The following is a 23,899-nucleotide window of genomic DNA, read 5'->3' on the forward strand; positions in this document are numbered from 1 at the left end:
GGCGTTCCAACTGTTTATATTTAGTTCCCTGGAGAAAGAAGTTTGTAGCCAGTAAAAAGGTCAAGGTTTGCCAATGTGGATGTTAAAAAATCAGAGGTTTAAAGATAGACCAGATTTAATTATTTAAAGGTATGAAGCCAAAACTGCTCCTGGTATGAATGAGTGCAATTACTACTGAAGTCAGTGGAAAGTGTGCCCACTTATGCCAGGGATAAACATGGCTTATAGTTAAATGTTGGACTACTCTGGCTGTATAACATAGTTAGGCTTTGTAAAGATAGTTGATTGCTTAAGGTTTTCTATTTTTACTTCTTTTCAGATTCCAGATATTATTTTCATCTACGCGAGGTGTTCCTCACAAAAAGTAGCTTTAAACTAGAGTTTGCTAAAAATGTTCCCTGCTGATATTACATATCCATTTTCTGCTTTAATATAAACAAATTTTAATTAGTCATTCTATGAGTGCTATAGTCCTCTAATTAATCATTGGAATACATGATTTACTAATGAATGGCCATTGGCCGTTTCACATTTGTATAATTGGTCAATATTTTGGCCATGCCTATGGGAAGGTGTAAAATTAGTTTGTTCTGATGACATGAAACTTCCTTGACATGCTGTTGGGCAATATTCATATGGTTTGCTGTCCTTTAGTAACAAGAAAGCCTTGAATGAAGATAGAAAATACAACCTGAAACTTCCTTTAAGGATCTGGGAAAGTATTGAGGTCTTGCTGCTTTTAAAATGTTTTTGGGGTGACAACCTTTCTTTGAAGATCTTAATGATTGTGAGGATCATAACAATTGTTTTCTACTGCAAACAGATGTGAAGTTAAACTAGTACATGTTACAGTGAGAGGCTTTGGGAATTATGTTTCTTTGAAGGGTCAGCTGAAAACTGATGAATAGTAAACATATAGAATAGGTCTAGGAAGTTTGCATAAACTGAATCTTGCCAGCTTTACAAAGCCAAATAATGCTTCTGAAGTTCTGATAAAATGTTGTTAGAAGTAGATGAATCCAGTAACCCAATGGAGTTGAGAATGCCATAGATCCCTTCCCCTGGGCCCAGCCAGTAGTGAGGCTGAACTTGTGTTCCCAGTTGGCACATCTATACACATACACAGGTCAACACAGACAAAAGCACTCAGCACTCACACAAACATAGACATCACTGACAGCCGCATCATTTTTCCCTCTTTGGCTGATTTGGATGAAAGTCCATTAGTGGGAAGAGTGGCTTAGATAGAGACTGTCCACTAGCTGACCCTGGATCTCTGCTATCTCCAGCTGCTGGCACCAGGGTAAGCAAACTCCTGAGACCTGCAGCCCTACACCAGCTGCTGGTGTAGACCAGCAGCCTTGCACACGCTTAGGATTACTCCAGGAATGGTATTTAGACTTTAGATGTGGTTCATCTGATAGCTGGTCCTGGATCTTTGCTCTTTCAAGTTGTCCCATTCAGCTCCAACCCCCTATTCAGCCCCCTCCACAGGTGGGTGGGTTCCTCAGTTTTTGACCCTCTCACAATATGGTCTCTCTGGCGGTTGGCCTGGGCCTTCTGGTAGCCAACTCTTCCAGGTTCTTTACTTTCTGAGACACACACACTTAGCTACCAAACCACTTCACCTGCTCACTGGCTAGCTTAAAGTTCACTAGGGATCGTGCCGGCTTAATGTACCCTCTCTTGCCTTAGTTGCTTACATCTCAGATCCTTGGGCTCCTATTACCTGTGGTCCAACTCCACTGCTCGCATTTAATTTCCCTCACTCCAGTCTCTCTAGTAGCTGGCACTTAGACCAACAGGCCACCTGACCTGTGGTCCCCCACCAGTTGCTGGTACCCAAACCCTCAAACACTCCAGTACACACAGGCCCATAAAGTCTTGTGCAATCCCAAAATGTTATGCTCTTGAATACCATAATTAACTCCATACCCATAGGCATTTATTCCTGTCAGTCTGTTTGGTAACCAAGAGAACCTCTCCTTTTGACTAATTTTGGTGGGTGTCATCCCTGTCTCAAAGGGCTTGTGGCTATCCAGGGACAGCCCTGAGAGAAGTCGAGGCAATGCTGCATTTGTCTAAGAGCATTGTGGGGGACCCTCCACATGCCAGTGGTCCTCTGTGCTCCTTTGTATGTGTGCAGAAAAACTTTTATTCACACAATCTAACAAACTATATATTTATTCTTGAATGGACAAAATATTTAGTATCACGAGAAGAGTTATTTGAAAATAATTTTAATATTTCAGGGGTCAGCATTCAGCACTCAGCAACCTGAAGCTTACAACCTCTTTTTGACCACGGCTGTAGGTGATGGCATCAAACTCTGGGATTTAAGAACTCTCAGGTAAGGCTGAATTAGGTACCTTGGAATAAAAAGGTATGCTTCGTCTCTATTCAGAGTTGTCATACTTTCTGTGGTATACTACTAGAAACTAGTGTGTGGAACCAGATCTGCAATCAGGCCTTTAAAAAAGTATTATGCATATTATTAAGGGATACTGGGCTAACTAGAATTTACTTATTTTAACAGACCAAATGTAATGTTGAGTAGATTTTTACCCTTTGGTTCCTCAGTTGCAGTTACTTATGTGAAAACCATTAAATAGTCAAGATTTATCGCCTATGTCTTACCCACCTTACGGAGATCTAATCGTATATATAAAATAGTATATTGATGCTAATGGTATTTCCAAAACAGCATGTCATTACTGCTAAAGGAGGTAAAATTTATGATCCAGCTTTTAAAATACAAATGCAATTGTAACAGCATTATTATAAATCATTTATACAGTTCTATAAATATGCATAATACTCTATGATAAACTCAGAAAAAGATGCTGCACTTCTTCCAGAAGCTTTTTGCTGTTGTACTTGGGAAAGCTATGGGACAGAGAGAGTGGCAGGGAGGGAACACTGCACAGGAAAGGAAATACCTGGGGCAATCTCTTTTGTGCAGGTTTTTGTGCAGGAATTATATTTAAAAGAAAAGTGATTTGAATGGGAAAGGTTGCTTAAGTCTGTGAGAATAATTTAATATTTGCTTTGTGCATATGTAAACATACTTACTGATTTTTTCTTTACTTTTTTTTAAAAAAATTTTTAATATTATTATTCTGATATTGAATTTCTGTTTAGGAATGCATAATGGTTGTTTCAATTATTTCCAAATTTCTGTGGTAAGAATACATTAAACCTATAGGGGGCACATATGTTCTTGCCAAAAGCATTGCTGTTATTACCTGTACTGAATGTCAGAAAGTAATGAAACTAGAGACTGCTGAGGTTGGAATCCGTTACCTTCTTATGTTTTTCTAATAAGCAGTTCAAACTGTGTTTCTAGAAGAGTAATGAAAAAGTAGAGAGGTTTTCACAGATCACTTATCTGTCTCTTCATTTTTAAATACTTATATAAGTAGAGCAGGTGAATGGTAAAATAGTTAAAGTGTAAAATCTGTGCAATCAATTAAATGAATATGTCCTGGGAAGAGGGGAATAATTTATGTATGTTCTTGCTCCATATTTAATTTGGCAAAGTCAGTGTATTCTAGTGTCTGCTGAGTTCTGCTAGCCAAACTTCAAAAAAATTTATTCAAGTCCTTAATTATCCATATTTTCAGGCTGTGCTATAGGTATTGTGTAAATATGTATGCTTGTTTCACACTACAGAGCAATCAATGACAGTAATCATTGTAGAGGAAAAAATAGAGCAAATAAATCACCATTGTGCTATTGTTTGTAACTTTTTTTTTTTAAATAAAAAACAACAAATTTTTAAAAATGAAAATTTCCCTCATTCCTCTGGCCAGAGGTTAAATCTTCTGTATTTTAAAATCTACTTTTCAGTTCTCATAAGGGAGAAAACTGTTCACTTTTTCCTAATATGTTCACCAGGTGTTTTTTACATAAATAATTTTGAAATGGTTGAGCTTGGAAAGCTCTGTCTGAACTTGGAACAAGTCTCTACCAGAGTGCTAGGTGTACTATACAGTTACACAGATTGAAAACTTTTGCTTTTTTGTTCATAGGTCTTGTCCAATCAAATCCAGTTCATCCCTTGTACTTAGAGGAGAGATTAGTTCCTAAACAATCTTATGGTGGGCCAGTTCCTTTAATCTCTTGAAGTTGCTGATTTGTAAAGGTGGTGCATCTGCCATTACTGTATTTTGAACGGTCCCTCTGGAATGATCTCTTTTTCTACTTTTTTTTTTTTTTTTTTTTTGGGGGGGGGGGTGGGGGTGGGAAGAGGCGTTGCCAGAATAAGTTCTTATTTTTTTATTTATTTATTTTTTAAATGAAGTCATTTTCCAGTGTTTTGAAATATAGCAAAGGTAAGTCAACCTTCTGATTTGTACTGTTTGCAGAGTTGTGGGTAGTAACACTAACTGCAAGTAACACTAACTTTTATTGTCTGTTCATTTTGTTTTCATTATTTGCCTCAGGCATCCACAGTGAAAACTGTTTTTCTTTTGTTTAATCTGCTTATTGCCCTTAATGAATTTTATCCACTAATACTATATGTAGTGATACTATAAAGTGAAAAATGCTGATGAAATGGGAAAACTCCAGAGCATAGTGCTCTGGAAAGCTGCAGTTGAAATCATGGGAAATCATTTTCAAAGATTCTGCACAATTTCTTCCTTAGTTGTTTCTTTAGTTCAATTTATTTGATAATTCATTTTTTTCATTCTTCTGACTTGCATTGCTTTTATCATTATTAACTGAGGAATCACAGCAGAATGCTCAGGTTCTTTTTTGGTCCTTGCTTAGAATAAATCTTCAGACACTTTATCCTGGCCTGCAGCTTTATAGGCTTTGAACACAGTGTTTCTTTTTTCTTTTTTTTCTTCCTTTTTTTTTTCCCCCCTGAGTTCCACAAGACTTTTTCCATTCAGTCTGTATTATCAAACTCTTTTTTTTTTTTTTCTTTTTCCCCAGTGAAAATTCATTTATGTATGTTTTCTCTTGTTCTTGAAGTTGGTGAAAGTGTTTTTGCACCTTCCACTTTCATCATCCTTGGTGGATAAAGCTGTAAATCCATCTGCATCTTTCACTATGGATGGTTTGGAGGCATTCCAGGACTACTTCAGAGAGTGCCAGGAAGTCTTATGGGTTCCTCTGAAGGTGGTACAAGAAAAGACATTTAAACTTCTGATGTTGTCAGCCAACCTCACACAGCCAGGTCATCTTGCCAATAAATGAGGGAATCTTGGATGCTATTAGTGACTTTTGGACTTAGACTCCTGCTTCATTTACTTTGAAATGCATGGATTTTTAAAGTTTCATCTGAAGATTTTGAATATTTGTATACTTCTCCCGCATTCTTCGCTTCATTATAAATGTAGCTAAGAAAAACTTCAGACAATCTACAAAGCAGCATAAAGAACTAAGGAGGTTAGATCTTTTTGGAAGAAGAAAACTGGCTACTATTCTTTCAGGTTACAATAATGAATTACCAGGCTTTGTGAATGCATACAGTGGGGTAAGATAATGACCTTTGATCATCTTCCAAGACACTGTGAAGACATTGTGAAGAACATTTTAAGCCTGTCTTGTCTAAAAAGAATGGCTAGTTGGAGGACAAGTGAAAATATTACCAAAATATTACCAAGGTCCAAGTTGGAAGCAGTGAGCACAGAAATTAAATTGAGGTTCAATGGGAATGTTGTTGAGAAGAATACTAGTTACCAGATTCAGGGTTCCCAAGAAAGTGTCAGACTAAAAGGTAATAATCAGGAGGTACCAACAACACTTGGTGCATGCTAATATTTTTTGAAAGACTTTGTGTTCTTTATGATGAAACATTGTAGACTCCTAAGTGCCCATAAAATACAGAAACTCTACCGTTTTATCTCTTTTACAATTTTTATCTCTTTCTATCTCTTTGGTGAATGTATTTCAGATATCATAACCCCCCCCTCCCCTCCCTTACCTCTCCCCCCCTTTCCCTTCCCCCCAGAAGTCAAGAGTAGCACTGATTCATAGGAATCTCTTCCTGTTGCCTCTATCATTTAATGTTCATCTTTCCATGAAAAAAATGGTGGATTCAAGTATAGACTAAGTCTCCTTATCCCACAGTCCTGCCTGCTTTCAGTAAGTATGTTCATGAAGACATAGGGTAGTGAGAGACAGATTTATTTCTGTAACCCACTGCTCTAAAATTAATGCATAGAAAGAGCAGAGAAGTCTAATTAGGGAAAATTCCATTCCCTTACAATAAAACCATGGCAACCCCAAATGGCAAACTAGACTAAATACCAGCTGCTTTATTATGTTCGTGTCCTTTAAATTTCACATGACAGTTCTTCTGGCTTACCAGTCTGTATCACTTCAATTTTGTTTGTTTCCTCCAACTTGCAGATTAGATAATTGTGATTTATAACATCCAGAATAAAGAAAGTTTTTTCCATTCATGATATTAGGGGGAAACCATGAATTCAAAGTGCTGTCCTCTGCACTTTATCAAATGTTTAGAATATTGACTAAACACTTATGCTACAACTAATTTTGTTTGCCAGCAAAGTTACATGAATACCCTTATCTTCATGATTGGCTGATATTGAGAAAAATCATCTGTCCAGATTTCGGCAGCAATCTGCTGTTTCCCTTGTATGTCACATTCTAAGCAATCACATTCATAAGAGAAGTTCCAGAATGTGAAGCAGTGAAAGCTTTTCTTCTCCAAGGTGAATTTCTTCCTTCTTGCTTATCAGTAAGATGTGGCTAAAGCCATAGTGTTTTACAGCTTCATCCGTTTTTATGACACTAATTGCATGGCCTGGCTATGTCTCAGATTTTCAGATAGCTTAACTTGAGCTACAGATTGCACTGTCAGGGCCCTGAGTGTACCACTGGGCCCTAACTGTCCTGAACAGCCTTGGACCCCCACCAACACACTCTGCACCTTGCTCCAGGTACTCCTTTTAAATGTAGGCTTGGGCATTCAGTCTGCCAGAAGCATATTGTAATTACACCTGTCTCAAGTTATGCCTCCAGCCTTGTTTTCTGCATGAACCTTAGACCTACCTTGTTGGTAGTGTACGTAGCTTTCCTTGGGTTCTGTTTGCAGCCCAGTCTTCAGGAAGTACCTTTGGCACATGTTACAGTCTTGCCTCCATCTTCATCCCCTGCTGCTCCTGGACTCCATGGATGTACACTAGACGTGGTTCATCACCTCTCCTTTTCTGGGACTTCCAATGGACCTTGTTATCAGCTCAATACAATATCTGTTCAGAAGTTTTTCCTATCTCTAGATGACCTGGAAGACAGTTTCTATACATTTCTGAGGAAAAAGCCCTTCAGAAAGGATGAAAAGCAGGACCCAGGGAACTACAGGCTGGTCAGCCTCACCTCAAGCCCCAGGAAGGTGATGGAACAATGAATTCTGGAAAACATTTCCATAGGCATGAAGGACAAGAGTCATCAGGAGTATTCACCATGGATTCAGAAGAGGAAGTGATGCTGGACCAACTTAATAAACTTCTGTGATGAAATGACTGGCATAGTAGACAAGGGGAAAGCAATGGATATAGTCTACGTGGACTTTAGTAAGGCTTTTGACACTGTCTCCCATAAGATTCTCACAGAGAAGCTGATGAGGTATGGGATGGATGAGCACAATGAGGGGGTTGAAAACTGGCTGAACAGCCAGGCTCAGAGGGCAGTGATCAGTGGCCAAGGCCTACTTGGAGGCCAGTAACCAGTGGAGTACTCCAGGGGCCAGTACTGGGTCCAATCCTATTCAAAATCTAATCTAATAATCTGGATGATGGAGCAGAGTACACCCTCAGCAAGACTGCAGACAACACCAAACTGGGAAGAGTGACTGAAATGCCAGAGATCTTCTGGAGAGACCTGGCTGGAGAAACAGACTGGCAAGAAGATTGAGAAATTCAACAAGAGGGAGGACGGACTCCTGCACATGAGGAGGAACCATCTCAGGCACAAATATATGCTGGGGGGCGCCTGGCTGGAAAGCAGTTTGGCAGAAAAGGACTTGGAGATCCTGGTGGACAACAAGCTGAATGTGAACCAACAATGTACCCTTGGAGCAAAGAAGGTTAATGTTGTTTTGGGCTTCATGAGTAAGAGTGTTGCCAGCAGGCTGGGGCAGGTGAGCCTCACCATGACTGAGTAGAGGTGAAGGATATACCTGGAGAACTGTGTCCAGTTCTGGTCTCAGTATTACAAAAATATGGAGCTACTAGGCAGAATCCATCATAGTGCCACAAAAATGCTGAAGGGACTTGTGCATCTCTTCTATGATAAAAGGTTGGGAGAGTTGGGACTATTCAGCCCAGAGAAGACAAGGATCCAGGGGGTAGAGGGAGAGGAATCTCATCAGTGTTTGTAAATACATTGAGAGGCTGTAAAGAGGGTAGACCCAGTCTCTTTTCAGTGGTGTCCCGTGGCAGGACGAGAAGTGATATACACAAACTGAAACACAGAATGTTCCCTCTAAAAACTTTTTTTTTTTTTTTTTTTTTCTACTGTACAGGTGACTGATCACTGTCACAAGTTGCCCAGAAAGCCTGTAGAGTCTCTGTCTTTGGAGATACTCAAAGGCCATCTGAGCATGTTCCTGAACAACTGTCTCTAGATGATCCTGCTTGAGCAGGGGCTTGGACCTGGTGACCTCTGGAGGTCCTGTCCAGCATCAACAATTCTGCGCTTCTGTGAAGCTAGCACTTGCTGTTCTCTACTTATTACAGAGATACAGAGATGAAGAATTTGCTGGGACAGCTGTTGTGATATGTAATAAGAAAACAAGATGGAAAAGGGCAGTTAAAACCGGGAATTAAATTGCAAGGGAGGAGTGGGACAGTGGTGATGTTCTGTCAGATGTGCTTGTTTTATATGCAGAGGTGGGAAGAGCTGGGAAAAAATACCATAGCTCCATATTATTGCCATTTAATATATATTTTTGGTCTTTTTAGAGGACTGGGCTGCTACTGTGTTATGTTTGGGGAGGCAGATGTGAGAGCTGCTAAATTACCTTTTCTGCTACTGAGATTGTCAGGGGTAAGATGTTATGAGGAGCCCCCAGCCAGTATCACCTTTGGTGGCAGCAGCAACATGTCTCTGGCTCACTCTGAGGAGTTGAGGAATAGAAATTCAGCTGCTCTGTGTTTGCTGCTGAAACAGCCATTCCTCATCTCTTTCTGGAAAAAAAAGCAGTGTATGCTTATTGGACCACAGTGAAGACTTTGGAAGAATATTGGATTGTTTGGAAATACTGAATTTCTTCTGCGAATTACTCAAATTCATGATAATGCTTTGAAGGAAGATCCGAGATAAAAATCAGTTTCACCCTCTTTCAGCCTCTGAAAAGATTTGCCAATTCTTTATACAAGACAGCTTTTGACATTAAGGTAGTATCTCCAGCTCGTATTGTGATCTTGTGCAACTAGATCATAAGCTCCCCTGGCAACGTACTTTAGTAGAATTCCTGCAGCCACATGGAACTCATCTCATACATTTTCTAACAGTTACACTTTGAGAGCATTAGGGTCAGACATGCAGTTTGAATGAGTTACCTTCAATTTTCAGAGACTTCAGTTTCTATCTTTACTGTGAACTAACTGCTTGATGTCATCCTGAGCAAGATATATGTATATACATACCCAGAATTTGATTACTTCTTGGTCTCTGCTCAACCTGAGGATCCCATAATTTTTCATCTTTTTTTCTTTTTCTCCCAGAGATTTGAGTTATCTTGTTACCTGAGGATAACAAAGGAGAAATGGATAAGCAGTGTTTGGAGTTCCTCCAAGTTTGAGATTGGGGATACATCAAAATATACAGGATGGGGAGTGTGTGGTCCCTGCTGGATTCTGTTGGTGAAAGCATCCCGAGCTCCTTTGTGAAGGGTTCAGTGTGTGTTTTAAATGAAACCCACATGTACAGAACATCTGAGGTAGCTACTACTTCTGTCAAGTTATACTTAGATTTTCATAGTCTCAATGGATTGATCTGCTTGTATTGAAAGGTCTCTGAACAAATACCAGAGCACTGGGACGAAGTGATAAAGTAAAAGGCAAGGTGGTTAAAAAAGAAGAAAACTTTGGTCTGCTGTCAATTTTGAATGCAGCGAGAAGAATTAAATACTCATTCGTGACGATATTCCCTGATTTATAAAGATGTGTCTTATTCTGGTATCATTCTCTTACAAAGACAGAAACACCATGTTACATTTTTTTCCCCATAATATTCTACAAGTTGTTTGTGACATAAAAAGATACATATTTTGGAAATTAGACTAAAAGCTGTACATTGGAAAACATAGGGAAAACTTGGCTGTTTGCTGTCCCTTGCAATTACCAGATGTTTGCCATGGTAACTCCTGAAAAGTTCTGACCAAAGATTTATTCTTAGGAGGCTGGACAGCATGCCAGCTGGCCAGGGAAAACCTGCAATATCCAAAATAAGTTTGATCACCACCTGTTGCTACTTAACAAAATGGAGGGAAAAAAAAAAAAAAAGCTGAAATAAAAGAACTCATAGAATAAGCTAAAATTATATGCATTATATCAATTTATTCTAAGATTTCTTTTCACTTCTTTTCATCACTGTGGTACCTGGGGATATGTGGAGTTAATAGACATTATATCACAGTTTCTGCTAGATTCTGTGGAAAATTTAACTAGAATCAGTTTTTTTTGGAAATGTTTTAGAGCAGGATTTTGAGGGAGCAGGATAGTAATACATCCTGATTATAATGGCGATTCTGAGTAGGAAAACAACTAAAAAAGTGGAATCCAGGATGTTAGTTATTACTGTGGCTGTACTAGCAAGGTGGCAAGTGGTACTGCCCTATGACTCAGCCTTTGTTTTACATTGCTGTGGTGTAGCATAGAAAAGATCCGTGGAAGCCTTGTAATTGTGTAAGTTCTTAAGCATCCATTTGTAGGTAGAGTAGTTGAGTTATTAGTCATAGCTGCAAAGGAGTCAAATTCTCTTGCAAAGAAGTTGTTGTCACTGATTTACTAGGAGACTTTCCTGTGAGAAAGAGACAGTTTGTTAGGGAAGTTAGCATTTACAGGCCCTGAGAATGAGGGCTTAAACACTAGGAGCTAGTCTTCATGGCTAGTGGTCTACTTAAAAAAAGAATGGTGATTCCAAAGGCATATTCAGGAGTGACAGAGAATATATGAATATTATTTGCCTCTTTGAAAGTGTAATTTATGTATGTATTCTGTGACTTGTCTTCCATTACATAATCTTTGGATTTATATGTGCTAGAATGCTGTGTTTGAGAGGAGACTGAAACAATTGCTGCTGTCCTTTGCTGACAACAGGAAACTTGAGTAGAGGCAGGTTATTCATTGATTAGTTACTGGAAGTCCATGGACATCGACCCAACACCTATGGTGGAAACTGCAGCAGAAGAATGTTTTTATATATTAGTCATAGTAATTGACTGTCTCTATAATTTACCTTTTTTTTTAAAAACAAAAACAAAAACAAACAAACAAACAAAAACAAAAAAAAACCAACCTGCAGTGTTCTCTTAAACTGGATTGTTTACAGGATTATTATGGTAGAATTTGCCTGAAGTTAAAAGTCTGGTTACTCTATACTCAAAATGTCCATTGAAATCAGTAGTTTTGTTAGACAGAGGTTCAGCCAAATATGCGCTGAGAGTTAGGCTCCATAAAATGATGCATTTACATGCATTCAAAATTGTCCTTTTTATGGTTTGCTAAGTGATAGCCATTGGATCAGTCTCAGAGTGATGTTTTTGTTTAAGTATGCCTGTTTCACCTGGGTGAGCAAGATCAACTTGGCATTCAGACATACATGTGTGTGTAAAAAAGAGCAATGTGGTATAAAAATTTAGACATTTCTGCACGCAAGTTCAGTCAATTGAATTAACACAGTGTCTGTGATTTCACTGGCCAGGGAAAAGTGCATATCACAGGTGTTGGCAGGAGTTTTTACTCTTTCAAATTGGTTCCTGGACTTAGCATACATGAAAAGAAGAACGTATGACAGCTGTATAATGGCAAAGCTTTTGTTTTGTAAGGAGAAAGGCAATGTGATAACATTCATAATAAAGGCAAAAGAAAAATGCAGATTATTATGTGTTCTGAAACGACACTTTCTTGTGGGTATAAAAATTAACATTTGAAATGAGGCACACATTTACAGATAATCATTCTGAAAGGGATTGAAGCTCCAAGTTGTACATGTAAATTACTTTTAACATTAAAACAACTCTAAATCAGACTTTTTTCCATAGTTTTGTTGTGACTACAAAACTATCACAGTTCTTTACAACTGAGGATTTTTTTTTTTAAATGGATAGTAGTCTTCATCTCACTTGAAAAATATATTTTTAAGTGGCCCAAGTGTGCTCAGCTATCAAAACTTACTCCACATTGCTAGTTATGCTGCTTTGCAGTATTAACATTAAAAGTAAGAAGCTAATTCCTTATGTTAAATTTAAATGTATTCCTTCCTTTAGACTGAACTAACAAAGATAAGTAAGAAGCTATCTACAGTTGTACTGTAGATAGATTTATGACTTTGGAATGTCATTTGTATACTGCCATTTTTGATTTTACTATATTCAGTAAATGAGTGCGTGGAGTAGGAATGCAAATAGCAACGCAGATTAAGTATCCAGATTTAAGAAAATCTTAAAAAAAAAAAAAAAAAGTATAAGAAAAGCAAGCAATAATTATTTACATTATGTTTCAACATGCTGCATCTTGATTTCATAGAAATGTCCTGAGGGAGATTTATAAAGCTTCCCAGTGCACACTGGCTTTCACAACACCCTCCCCTTAAAGCAGGGTTGTTTTGGTTTTCCCTGCTGAGATAGCTAACTGTGGGTAGTTTGACAGCATGCTTCACAGCTCCTCATTTCTAGACTATCTAGTGATATCTCTACCTTTGTAAACAGAACAAGGCCGAAATATGAGTTTAGCATTGCCCTGTAGTATTGTGTGTTCATTTTATTTCCAGTTTTCACAACACTTTGGGACAGAGTTATTTATAACTTGATTTGTGAATTTGCCTTAATTATGTTTGTAGACTGAGGAAAATGAATAAGGCTTCAGCAGAATTTCAAGAAAATGGTAGTAAAAGAGCTAGGTTGTTTTTGCTATTAATAAGACTTCCTGAAACTCTTCTAAAGGTGTGAACGTCGATTTGAAGGGCACAGTAGCCGCTGCTACCCATGTGGAATTGCAATATCTCCTTGTGGGCGATTTATAGCCAGTGGATCAGAGGACAAGTGTGTAAGTAATGTTTTTATTTATTTTTCTTCAAAACTGTAGGAGCTGCTTGTATTGTACTTAACTTAGTCCCTTCATGCATGTTCCTAGGATTCAGCTTAATGTGCAAAGTATTATACTATCATATACCTAATTACTATGTAGCAGCCACATCTGATTCCTATTCTATAGTTTCTTTGTTTTGCCTGGTTTTGGTAAATCCCCAAGCAACAAAAGTTTACCAATTTTAGTAACTTGTTAAGACCTTATTTCTCAAAGTTTTCATAGTGTTTAACTGAATTGCCACATGCCATCAAAGATGATGAGAATGGTATCCCCTGTAGCACAACTTTATGTAGCATGTGTATTGTGTATATTATCTGCCCGCTAGGAACTATGCAACCACTACATGTTAATTTACTTAATCTACCAAATACAGAGTGATGAAGCTTTCATTACTGGTTTTGTATGATCCAGTCATGCTACAAAGTGAAAAGGCATCCAAATGTATTTATAACTTATTAAAATTTACGGTGACTTGGAATGCATGTCCTCCCAAGACAAGATCTCACTCCCTGTCAACTGTATTTAAATTATCTACACTTAGCAAAGAGTCTTGATTAAAAGTGTATTGCTACCTTTTTGAGTATGTACCTAATTTTAACTCAGTAAGTCCTGCATTGTTGGCACAATGTTTTCCTTGGTGTTTTCTAAGAGATAGATGCTTGCAAGCTTGTCGTACAGGCCTTTGAAATTGGGCTGCTCTCACTGCATGGGGCTGGGTTACTTATAAACGCATCCTTCCAAAACAGTTGGTTACAAAAACTGTTTAACTTTCTTCTAGGTCTTTCTAGGTGACTCATTAGGACTATGACACAGGGTTTCTGGTCAGCTTCAAATTCAGAGCAAAAGGAATTTACTGTTATGGCCAGTTTTGAAATACTGGCTCCAATCATGTGTGAAGGTTAGAGATGTTATTGGCAGATTGCTGGAGGTTTGGCAGTAGCTAATGTATTCTTGTCATTCCCATGATAAAAAATATTCTTCAAGTTTCTGGTAATTTGTATTTGAAAATGTAGTTTGTGATACAGTATAAAAGTTTCTTGTGTTGTCTGTTAAACAAAATGTACCTAATATTGATCCCAGCTTATGACATACAAGGTATAAATATATTTAGTTGAGATTCTAATTAAGGTCATTGATGAACGGTATAAAAAGAGGTGCAGTTGTAAGGCCTTTTCTCTTTTGTGTTAAAGTTTTTGTTTGCAATTACATTGACAGAAGAGAGAGGCATAGAGCATGGTTTTGCCAGTAGTCCAAATTTTTGGCACATGGTTGCTCATCGGAGGAAGCTGAATAGCTGGACTGCGTCCTGCTCCAGTTGGCATATAGTCCCTGGTGGGCACAGTGCCAGTCAATACTTTTTAGTGTGGCTCTTGGGTTGGAATTTTGCATAATTTGTATCACATGTCTGTGGAGATCTTTCATTGTTCTTGTTGCCCCCTTAGGAAAACTGAGTCAAGTTTCAGAGTCTGAGAAACTTGCAGAAACCTTGCTACAACCCTACTGTTAGGACAAAATACAGATCTGGGGCATTGTTAGAAGACTTCTCTTTGAAACATTGACACTGGATATACTTTTGTGTTTCCTTTGAAAAATAGAATTGAGCATGGCACTGAATCGGCCATTCATATTGTTAAACTAATAACATCCTGAGAGACAGACTGGTGTGCAACTGTAACAGTGTTAGATTATCAGGAAGCCTGATATTTTTGCAGATTATATTCAATGAATGAACGTCCATGGGAATTGGTAAAAGTTACATAAAAATGGAGGAATGTGAATTATATAAGTGAATGTCCATTGAAATTCAAAAAAACTGCATAAAAATGCATCAGTGTGGATAAAAGGTTATTTGGTTATCTTGCAACTTTCCACTGACCAGTAACTGTGTCTCAATCATCTTGGCATTTGATTTATCAAATGTGTTACTTGCACCCCATGGTTAACAAATATGATTGATTTTAAAGCCAGAAGGGGCAGAAATAGAATATAATTGAGAGACATTAATCTTGAACTGCCTTTTATATTTCACAATATGTAACGTGTTTGACAGAGAAGAATATGTGCTGGCTGCATTGATTAACAGCAAAATCAAAACCATATTCTTACAGGGCACAGAATCAGAAAACTAAAATATGATGTTATAAACAAAGGGCTGCAAATTCTGCCTGCCTTTTACTCTACTTATGAAGTATACAGCTTATTTTATACTACAACAGCTTGGTATAGCTTCTGTTTGGCTGAAGTAACCCCTTGTTTTCGTAGGAACTGCTTTTGTGGCTGTTAGTATGAAAGCTGTACATATCGTAAATCCTGGCTTGAAAGTGTTCCCCTACCTGCCTACTTCCACTACTTGAACCTTTATCAAGAACTATGTAGGAAGTGGCAGTCTGATCAAGGCAGGTATCCACAGTATCATGGTTTTGAACTGTGGTTATCCTTTCCATAATTTATAGTGATTAGAAAACCTAGAAAGTTAGTGTTTCTTATATCAGTTCCTCTCTCCATCTTAAATAGCCTAAGTCTATAAATGAGGCAGGTTTACTTTTTTGACATGATTTCTGGCCATTTTTCAGGTGGACAGTTTGAGGTTTCTAACTATCAAGCAATAATGCTAAGGATGTTAGACAAATATTCCAGTTGGGCTGAGATTTCCATTTTCCTGGGCTCTGTAGAAATATGTTTACCTAAATATTTTCTGACCAAAGAAATCTTATTCTGAAAGGATAAAAATATCTGGAGAGTATGAAATAATGATTTTTAAAATAGAAATAGCTAATCCTTTTCCTGTGCTCCATGTAGTTCTAGTTAACTGTTTTACTTCATGTCTAATTAGGTTCTTCATTTTTGTCTTTGAAGACCTTGAGGCTCTCTGAATAAAGTCCAAGTTTCCAGAAATGAAGTAGGGAATGCAGAAATAGAGATTTGGGTCTTTAATTGTTTTCAGATTCATGTTTGCTCTCTTTGAACTGTAGATTTTAAGGGGCATGTTTTGGCCCCAGTGTTGAAATGCAATTTGCTAGCATAAAATTCTATGTCCATGTCAAGTCTAAAAGATTGGGCTCACAGTTCACGCTGACTGGTTTATATTGAAAACCTAGAGTTTTTTTGGTATAAGAGGTGGCTACCTCAGTAACAAAAATGCAGGGGTATTGTATTTGTATATGCAGGGGTCTTCCATTTTATTTATTCTCTTGGTTAAAGTATAGGATTTTGCCTATAGCAATGCCTTCGAAACATTTTCCAAATCCAGGATTAAGTTGATTTTCTCCAAAATGTGAAAGCAGCAAAGCTAGAGAGAGTAGGAGACAGGATACATTGATTTCATGCTTATACATCAATACTAACCACTTGCAGAATTCCTAAATGTTTACATTTGTGCAAAAATTGGTTTTACAGTGGATTCCCATTATACAAATGATGCTGGATACAGAGATTGGTCATGGGGGCATATCCGCAGCATTCTGCAAGCCTGTGAATGGTTGCTTGTTGCAAACCTGGACATAGTTGTACTTGCTGACTAGGTTGTATTCTACATCTGGCATAACATAAACAGTAGAACTTGTTTGTAGTTGACAGTTCTAAATAGTTACAGAGGTTGTTATTCCACACAGAATTTCAGACCTACTGAGCAATATTCTTTAATGTTTTATTACCAGATATTTATTTAGCCATAAAATTGACCATTTAAAATCAGAGATCAGAATCTCTTTACAACTTTCCATATTGGATTAAACTAGTAAATTCCTCGTTAAGGATTTAAAAAACAAATAAATTGCAGTACATATCAGAATTCTTAATTTTTGTCTGTAATTATATCAATATGTGTAGCTTTAAAAATATTTATTTTGCCATTCTTAAATGTATTAAAAATGCAATGCTGCTTTCTGTTAAACTCATCATCTGCTTTCCTTGGTCGGATATATTTTGGCTTTGAGTAACCGTAATGAAAGGAGCTTTATTATTTGAAATAATTTATTCCCCCCCCCCCCCACTTTCCTTAGTGCATGAATTCCTTTTATTGGACATCTCACAGTATCCTGACATTTTGATGTTTTATTCATTGTAGAGAAACACCTTTTTGCTTCAGCAAAGTTTCAAATACTGTTCCTTAAAAACATACAAAAACAAAAAACACAAAATTTTATGAAAAGAAAACAATTTCAATGTTTGAAACACCCTGTATGAGCTTTAGCAAATCACTTTGTGATGAGAGAGGCTTTCTGCTATAGATGTACATATATAGTGGAAATAGGACATCCTAATAGAACAGGCAGAAGAAAACTGGCCTGGCTGAACAAAGAGCTATTATGAGATCAGGAAAAAAAAAGAGGGTTTATAACCTTTGTAAGAAGTGGCAGGCCACTCAGGAGGCCTACAAAGATGTGAGGCTGTGCTGGGAGAAAATTAGAAGGGCTAAGCCCAACTGGAGCTATATCTGGCTACTGCTGTTAAAGACAATAGAACATGTTTTTATAAATACATAAACAAGAAGTTGGATGTGGGGGGAAACATAGTGACAAGAGATGAGGAAAAGTTTGAGGTGCTTAATGCCTTCTTTGCCTCAGTCTTTAGCAGCAAGACCAGTTCTAGGTACCCAGTTCCCTGAACTGGTAGACAGGGAGAGAGAGCTGAACAAGGTTCCCATAATCCATGAAGAAATGGTTAGTAACCTGGTAAACCACTTAGATGTAAGCAAGTGTATGGGACCAGATGGGATTCACCTAAGGGTCATCGTTTATCAGCAGTCCTGGCAATTCAGGGAGGTCCCAGTCAACTGGTGACACCCATCTATAAGAAGGGCTGGAAGGGGGATCCAGGAAGCTACAGGCCTGTCACTGACCTCTGTGCCAGGGAAGCCAATGGAACAGATTATCTCGAGTGCCATCACGTGGCACCTACAAGGCAACCAGGTGATCAGGTCCAGTCAGCATGGTTTTATCAAAGGCGGGTCCTGCTTGAAAAACTTGCCTGCCACAAGGTGATGCGCTCGGTGGATGAGGGAAAGGCTGTGGATGTGGTCGACCTAGGCTTTACTAAGGGTTTTGACACTGTTTCCCATAGCATTCTCCTGAAGAAGCTGGCTGTTCAAGGCTTGTATGAGTGTATGCTGCTTTTGGTTAAAAACTGGATAGGTGGTTGGGCCCATAGAGTTGTGGTGAATGGAGTTAAATCCAGCTGGAGGCCACTCACTAGTGGTGTCCCCCAGGGCTCAGTACTGGTGCGTGTCCAAAGACAGGCAACAAAGCTGGTACAAGGTCTAGAGAACAAGTCTTGTGAGTGTAGCAGGTTTACATGGCAAGGTTTTGGTAGTGGGGGGCCATAGGGGTGGCTTTTGCGAGAAGAATCCAGAAACCTGCCCCATGTTAGATAAAGGACCCACTGCTGGCCAGAGCTGAGCCAATAAGCGATGTTGTTTTTGCCTCTGTGAGAGCATATTAAAGAAAGAAAGAAGAAAACAACAACAACAAAAACTGTTGGTAGAGAGAGGGTGAGAATCAGCCTTGCAGGCACCAAGGTCAGTGAAGAAGGAGGGCAGGAGGTGCCTCAGGTGCCAGAGCAGAAGTTCCCCTGCAGCCTCTGGAGAGGACTTTGTTGAAGCAGGTTGTCTGCCTGTGCAGTCCATGGTGTAAAACGGTGGAGAGAATTTCCATGCTGCAGCCCATTGAGGAGACCATGGTGGAGCAGGTGGATCTGCCCTGAAGGAGGCTGTGGCCTGTGGAGGACTCCTGCTGGAGGAGATTCTGGGCTGGAGCTGCAGCCCGTGGAGAGGAGCCCACACAGGAGCAGGTCTGGGGGGAGCTGCCACCCACGGGGGACCTGTGCTGGAGCAGTTTGCCCCTGACGGATGGACCCTGTGGTATGGACCCATATTTGGAGCAGTTCTTGAAGAGCTGCTGCCTGTGGGAAGCCGCTGCAGAAGCCTTCCTTCAGTTTGGAAAAGACGGCATCCCATGGGAGGGAGCCCACGTGGAGCAGGGGCAGAGAGTGACCATGAAGGAGTGGCAGAGACAAAGCATTGGGGACTGACTACAGCCCCAATTCACCAGTTCCTTTGTGCCATTCAGGGGTAGGAAGCGGAAGAGAGTGGGTAGGGCTAAGGTGGTTTTGGTTTCTTTTCTTTGTTTCTCACTAATCTAGCTTTTTAATAATAGGCAATTATTATGAGGAGAGGCTGAAGGATCTGGGGTTGTTTAGCCTAGAGAAAAGGAGACTCAGAGGAGACCTTACTGCACTCTACAATTACGTTAAAGGAGGCTATAGTGAGGTGGGGATCATTCTCTTCTCCCAAGCATCAAGTGATAAGATGAGGAAATGGCCTTAAGGTGTGCCAGGGAAGGTTTAAGTTGTATGTTAGGAAAAACTTCTTCACTGAAAGGGTTGTGAATCATTGGAACCAGCTGCCTAGGGAAGTAGTTGTGTCATCATCTCTGGAGGTCTTCAAAAAAAAACATGTAGGTGTAGAGCTTAGTGACATGGTTTAACAGTGGACTTGGCAGTGCTAGGTTAAAGGTTGGACTAGATGATCTTAGAGGCCTTTTCCAACCTAAATGATTCTATGATTCTAATAGTTCAGAAGTTGTATTATTCTATATGTTTATATTATTATCTCTTGAGAGTGATAAATGTATGGTGTCAGTGATATTTTAAGTTAGGTATCTTTGATCAGTAGAGTATGCTATAGTATTGACTTTAGTACTGGCTTTGGAAAAAAATTATGATATTTTCTGGAAATAATGGAAAATTACTTTTAGAAATGTCTGATAGCAATGTTGTATTAGTACTTATTGTGTCAGTCTATGCTATGTACCAGAGGGCTTGCAGAACAGAATGTATTATATGAAGCAGCGGCAGGGACTATCTGAGGTATTTTGGGTTTCAGTGTCATTGGCATCCTAATTATATTTTGCTCAAGTTATATTTTATATGTCCATATTGTTTAACTCAGATAGGCTTTAAAAGAAAGCATCTGGAGAAAATAGCATTAGTAATAATTGCTGTGGAAAAAACAGGACTGACATTACTGGCAGAAGGAAACCCATGGCAGAGTATGAATGACAGCAGCTGTGACTACCTCTCTGCCAGCTATTGTTGGAGGAAATGTATCCCTTTCCAAAGAAGAATACAACTTTGTATTGCTCTCGAACCTTGGTTTCTTGGACTATTTGGAGTGTGGTTGGCTTTTATGACTATTATTATCCTATGAGAAAATACCCCATATTCAAATGTAAGCAAAACAGGAAGTCAAAGTAGATACGAATACCCAAGTTTCATTTTGGTATGCATGCATATGTAATAGCTGTTTATGTACAAAAATGGCAGTGAGATGCTAAAAGTACATGCATAGAGACTTATAACCACAAGTCATGTGTTTTCTGTATGTATATCTCAGTGTACACCTCTGAAGAATTTTATGTATTACGTATGTCCTGTTGTGCTTCTAGTTGATAACATTGTCCTTGCAAATTTATTAAGATAATACAGTCCATTGTAAAACTAGTGAAATTCCCTGTTATGCTTAAACACCCGAATGAGTGTCTGCGTTTTGTGAATCTCATAGTATTTCTGTCAAACAGTCAATACTAGTACACAAACAAGGAATGGAATTATCGGTAAAGTTAATACAGAAGACATTTTTAGCAGCAAAGAAGAATTTCCAGAGTGGGTATGGTCCAACTGTGCTGTTTCTAGTTGTAACTAGAGGCGAGGTAAATTTTCCTAGAACAAAGTCTTCAAGTAATAGTTCTGAAATCTGCCAAACCAAAATATGTTATAAAAGTGAGAGTAACCTAAATACAGCAGTGTTTGGTGCTACATAAATAACACAGACAGACAGATAAAAACAATCATATATATGAGGGTTTGAAATTGGTTAATTAAATAGAAACTAAAATCAGGGAAAATATAAATTGGACATTTCTAAGAAGGGAGAATTACAGAAGTAAAGCTGAGCTATGGTTAGATCTGTTTAAATTTCCGCACTAAAAAAGGTTATGTAAAGCATGTTAACTATAACTGTCATCATACTGATACATTTGAAAAGTGTGCCCTGTATTTTGAAAGATCTGAACTTGATCATATTTATTTTTAATAATGAAGAACCTTATTAGTTTTCAGCATTTGGTGAATTATAATCTTATAACTTTTGGTGGTTATATGAAAGGAACTCAGATGGAAACTGGGATCCTATAGTAGTTGGCAATTTCCTGAGACCACCAGAACAACAGCCTCCTCAAGTGACATTAGAAAGGGAAGGGACACTCAAAGGGCATTTGTATTTTGGAGACAGCCTTGAAAAGGCTCTCCCTACTGCCATTGTATAACATATCTCAGAACTAAAAAGTGCTAATCAGTGCTTAGGATATTTGTGAAACCTGTTTTATTATGTGTGGAGTTGGCACTGATGCCTGTAGTTACGGTAGTCTAACACTTTCCACTATAATTCTGTTTTCAGTTGCTTATAACTGGGAATGTTTTGTGCTGAAACTTTCCATGCTGGGTGTCTGCTCCAGGCTGATTGTTATTTTATATTAGTATAAGTAGTTTAGGTGCTTTTTAAGCTTGACATTTAGGAAAAATACATGGTTCAGTGGGAGATGCAGCTCCAGTGTAAACAGGGAATGGTGGAATGCAAGCCAAACAATTCTATCATGTAGCATGGGACTATGTACCAGGCTTGATGGCACTGATGGAGGCAAATGGAGACTAATGCTTTACTAACAAATCCAGATGTCTTTCATAAAAGTGTAAGTAAAATAATTTATTTTCCATCAGAGGCTCTAACACTTTCATCTTCCGGAGCTCATTTGGAATATTAGAAGTAGTAGTCCCAGGAAAGGGATGGCTTTGTCCAATTCATGCAAAATTTCTAAAGAACAAAATCTATATTTGTGTAAGTTCAAATTGGGTATGCTAGATGCTAGGTCTTTTATTTAGTTAGTTTTATTTATTTATTTACTTATTTATTTTTGTGATGTGTATATAAAGAAGGTACTCCAGTTTAAAGCCACAACAACTAGAAAGGATTTTTCTTGAAAGTGTTGTTGCATTTCTGGTCCCTGAGCAAGAACCGATTTAAAAAAGACTTTTTTTTTTTTTTTTTTTTTCTCTGTTGTGATTTTAGTGTTGCCCTTTCTGACTTGCTTCTCCCTCTTCTCCTTCCCAGGAGGAGAGTAGACATATAAGTATTTTGACTCAAATGCACATGACCATGGATTAGACTAGGGTGCAGTGGGAACAGATGGGGACAAGGTTGCTTTGAAGGCACAGTAAAAGAAAACAGAGCAAATAATTTATAGTGAAACTCTGCAGGTACATAGTCGATTCATTTTGCACACCCTCTCTACCAGTGTAATAGAATTAAGTAGTTTTCCATTTGGTTATAAATTCTTGTCCTCGAGGAGGGACCTTCACCCTTCTTCCCTGTCTCTTGCTAGCAATTTAAAGAAGAAAACACAAGCCTCTACATACATATAAGGTGCTAAATACACTCTCACACTCTGGGTTTAATGAAAACTGACTACTCCAAATATTCTTCAAACTTCAAGTGAAAGGAAACACAAGTAAGTATGTGGTTATGGGTGCAGGAAACCTGTTTGGAAGCTATAGGTACAGGTAAATGATTTTTACTTTTGGCTGACCCTTAGACAGAAATGGAAAGGAAATACCAGTATCTACTGAATTGGTATTTTTATTACAAAAAAACTTGGTCTTAATATTAAAAAAAGGGATTGACTTTGGCTAAAGTCTGTAGCAGATTATATGCGCATATGCACTTGGGGTATTACTGAGTACTTCCTAGACTGTTTTTCTTCCTTCCTTCCTTCCTTCCTTCCTTCCTTCCTTCCTTCCTTCCTTCCTTCCTTCCTTCCTTCCTTCCTTCCTTCCTTCCTTCCTTCCTTCCTTCCTTCCTTCCTTCCTTCCTTCCTTCCTTTCTTTCTTTCTTTCTTTCTTTCTTTCTTTCTTTCTTTCTTTCTTTCTTTCTTTCTTTCTTTCTTTCTTTCTCTCTCTCTCTCTCTCTCTCTCTCTCTCTCTCTCTCTCTCTCTCTCTCTCTCTCTCTCTCTCTTTCTCTCTTTCTCTCTTTCTCTCTTTCTCTCTTTCTCTCTTTCTTTCTCTCTTTCTTTCTCTCTTTCTTTCTATTTGGTTTGCTGAAAAATTTGTTCTTCCTCTATCGTTGAACTCATATTTTCAACTTTTTTTTTTTTTTTTGCTAGTGTAATGTTATCATTTATACATCACTTACTGTTCTTTTTTTCTCTATAGAGAAGAAAATAATAAAAACATCTAGTAAGTATAGAATAGAAAAACAATTTGAATGACTTCGGAAATGTAGTAAAAACTAAAGTTATGGTGGATTATAGTAGGAGAATATTTATATTGGAGTTATTCCACTTATGAATACCTGGATATCATTTCAATTAAAATACAATATATATATTTTTAACTATTGAAGATGATAAATTTACTGAAAAATTCATTTTCAATCTTGCAACAAGTTCACTTTGATTCTCAGGATTTAGGCTATCACTGGCTAGTTTAAATATCTGTCACTAGTGTTAATTAAACAGAAGCTGTTTTTATACACTCTTTGTGGTGACATTTTCCTTTCAAT

General features: G+C 38.2%; 1 protein-coding gene across 1 annotated transcript in view; it reads left to right on the forward strand.

Annotated features, from left to right (window-relative positions):
* Positions 1 to 23,899, forward strand: part of WDR27 (WD repeat domain 27) — a gene marked incomplete at both ends in the record, with an annotated part of 119,934 nt that overhangs the window by 40,487 nt on the left and 55,548 nt on the right. The window contains 2 exons of the mRNA XM_082756162.1: positions 2,253 to 2,350; positions 13,145 to 13,247. Of these exons, the coding sequence (XP_082612288.1) occupies positions 2,253 to 2,350; positions 13,145 to 13,247 (201 nt within the window). The remainder of the gene's footprint in view (positions 1 to 2,252; positions 2,351 to 13,144; positions 13,248 to 23,899) is intronic.

Source organism: Aythya marila (assembly GCF_965140915.1).
Source record: "Aythya marila genome assembly, chromosome: 3".
Classification (NCBI taxonomy): domain Eukaryota; kingdom Metazoa; phylum Chordata; class Aves; order Anseriformes; family Anatidae; genus Aythya; species Aythya marila.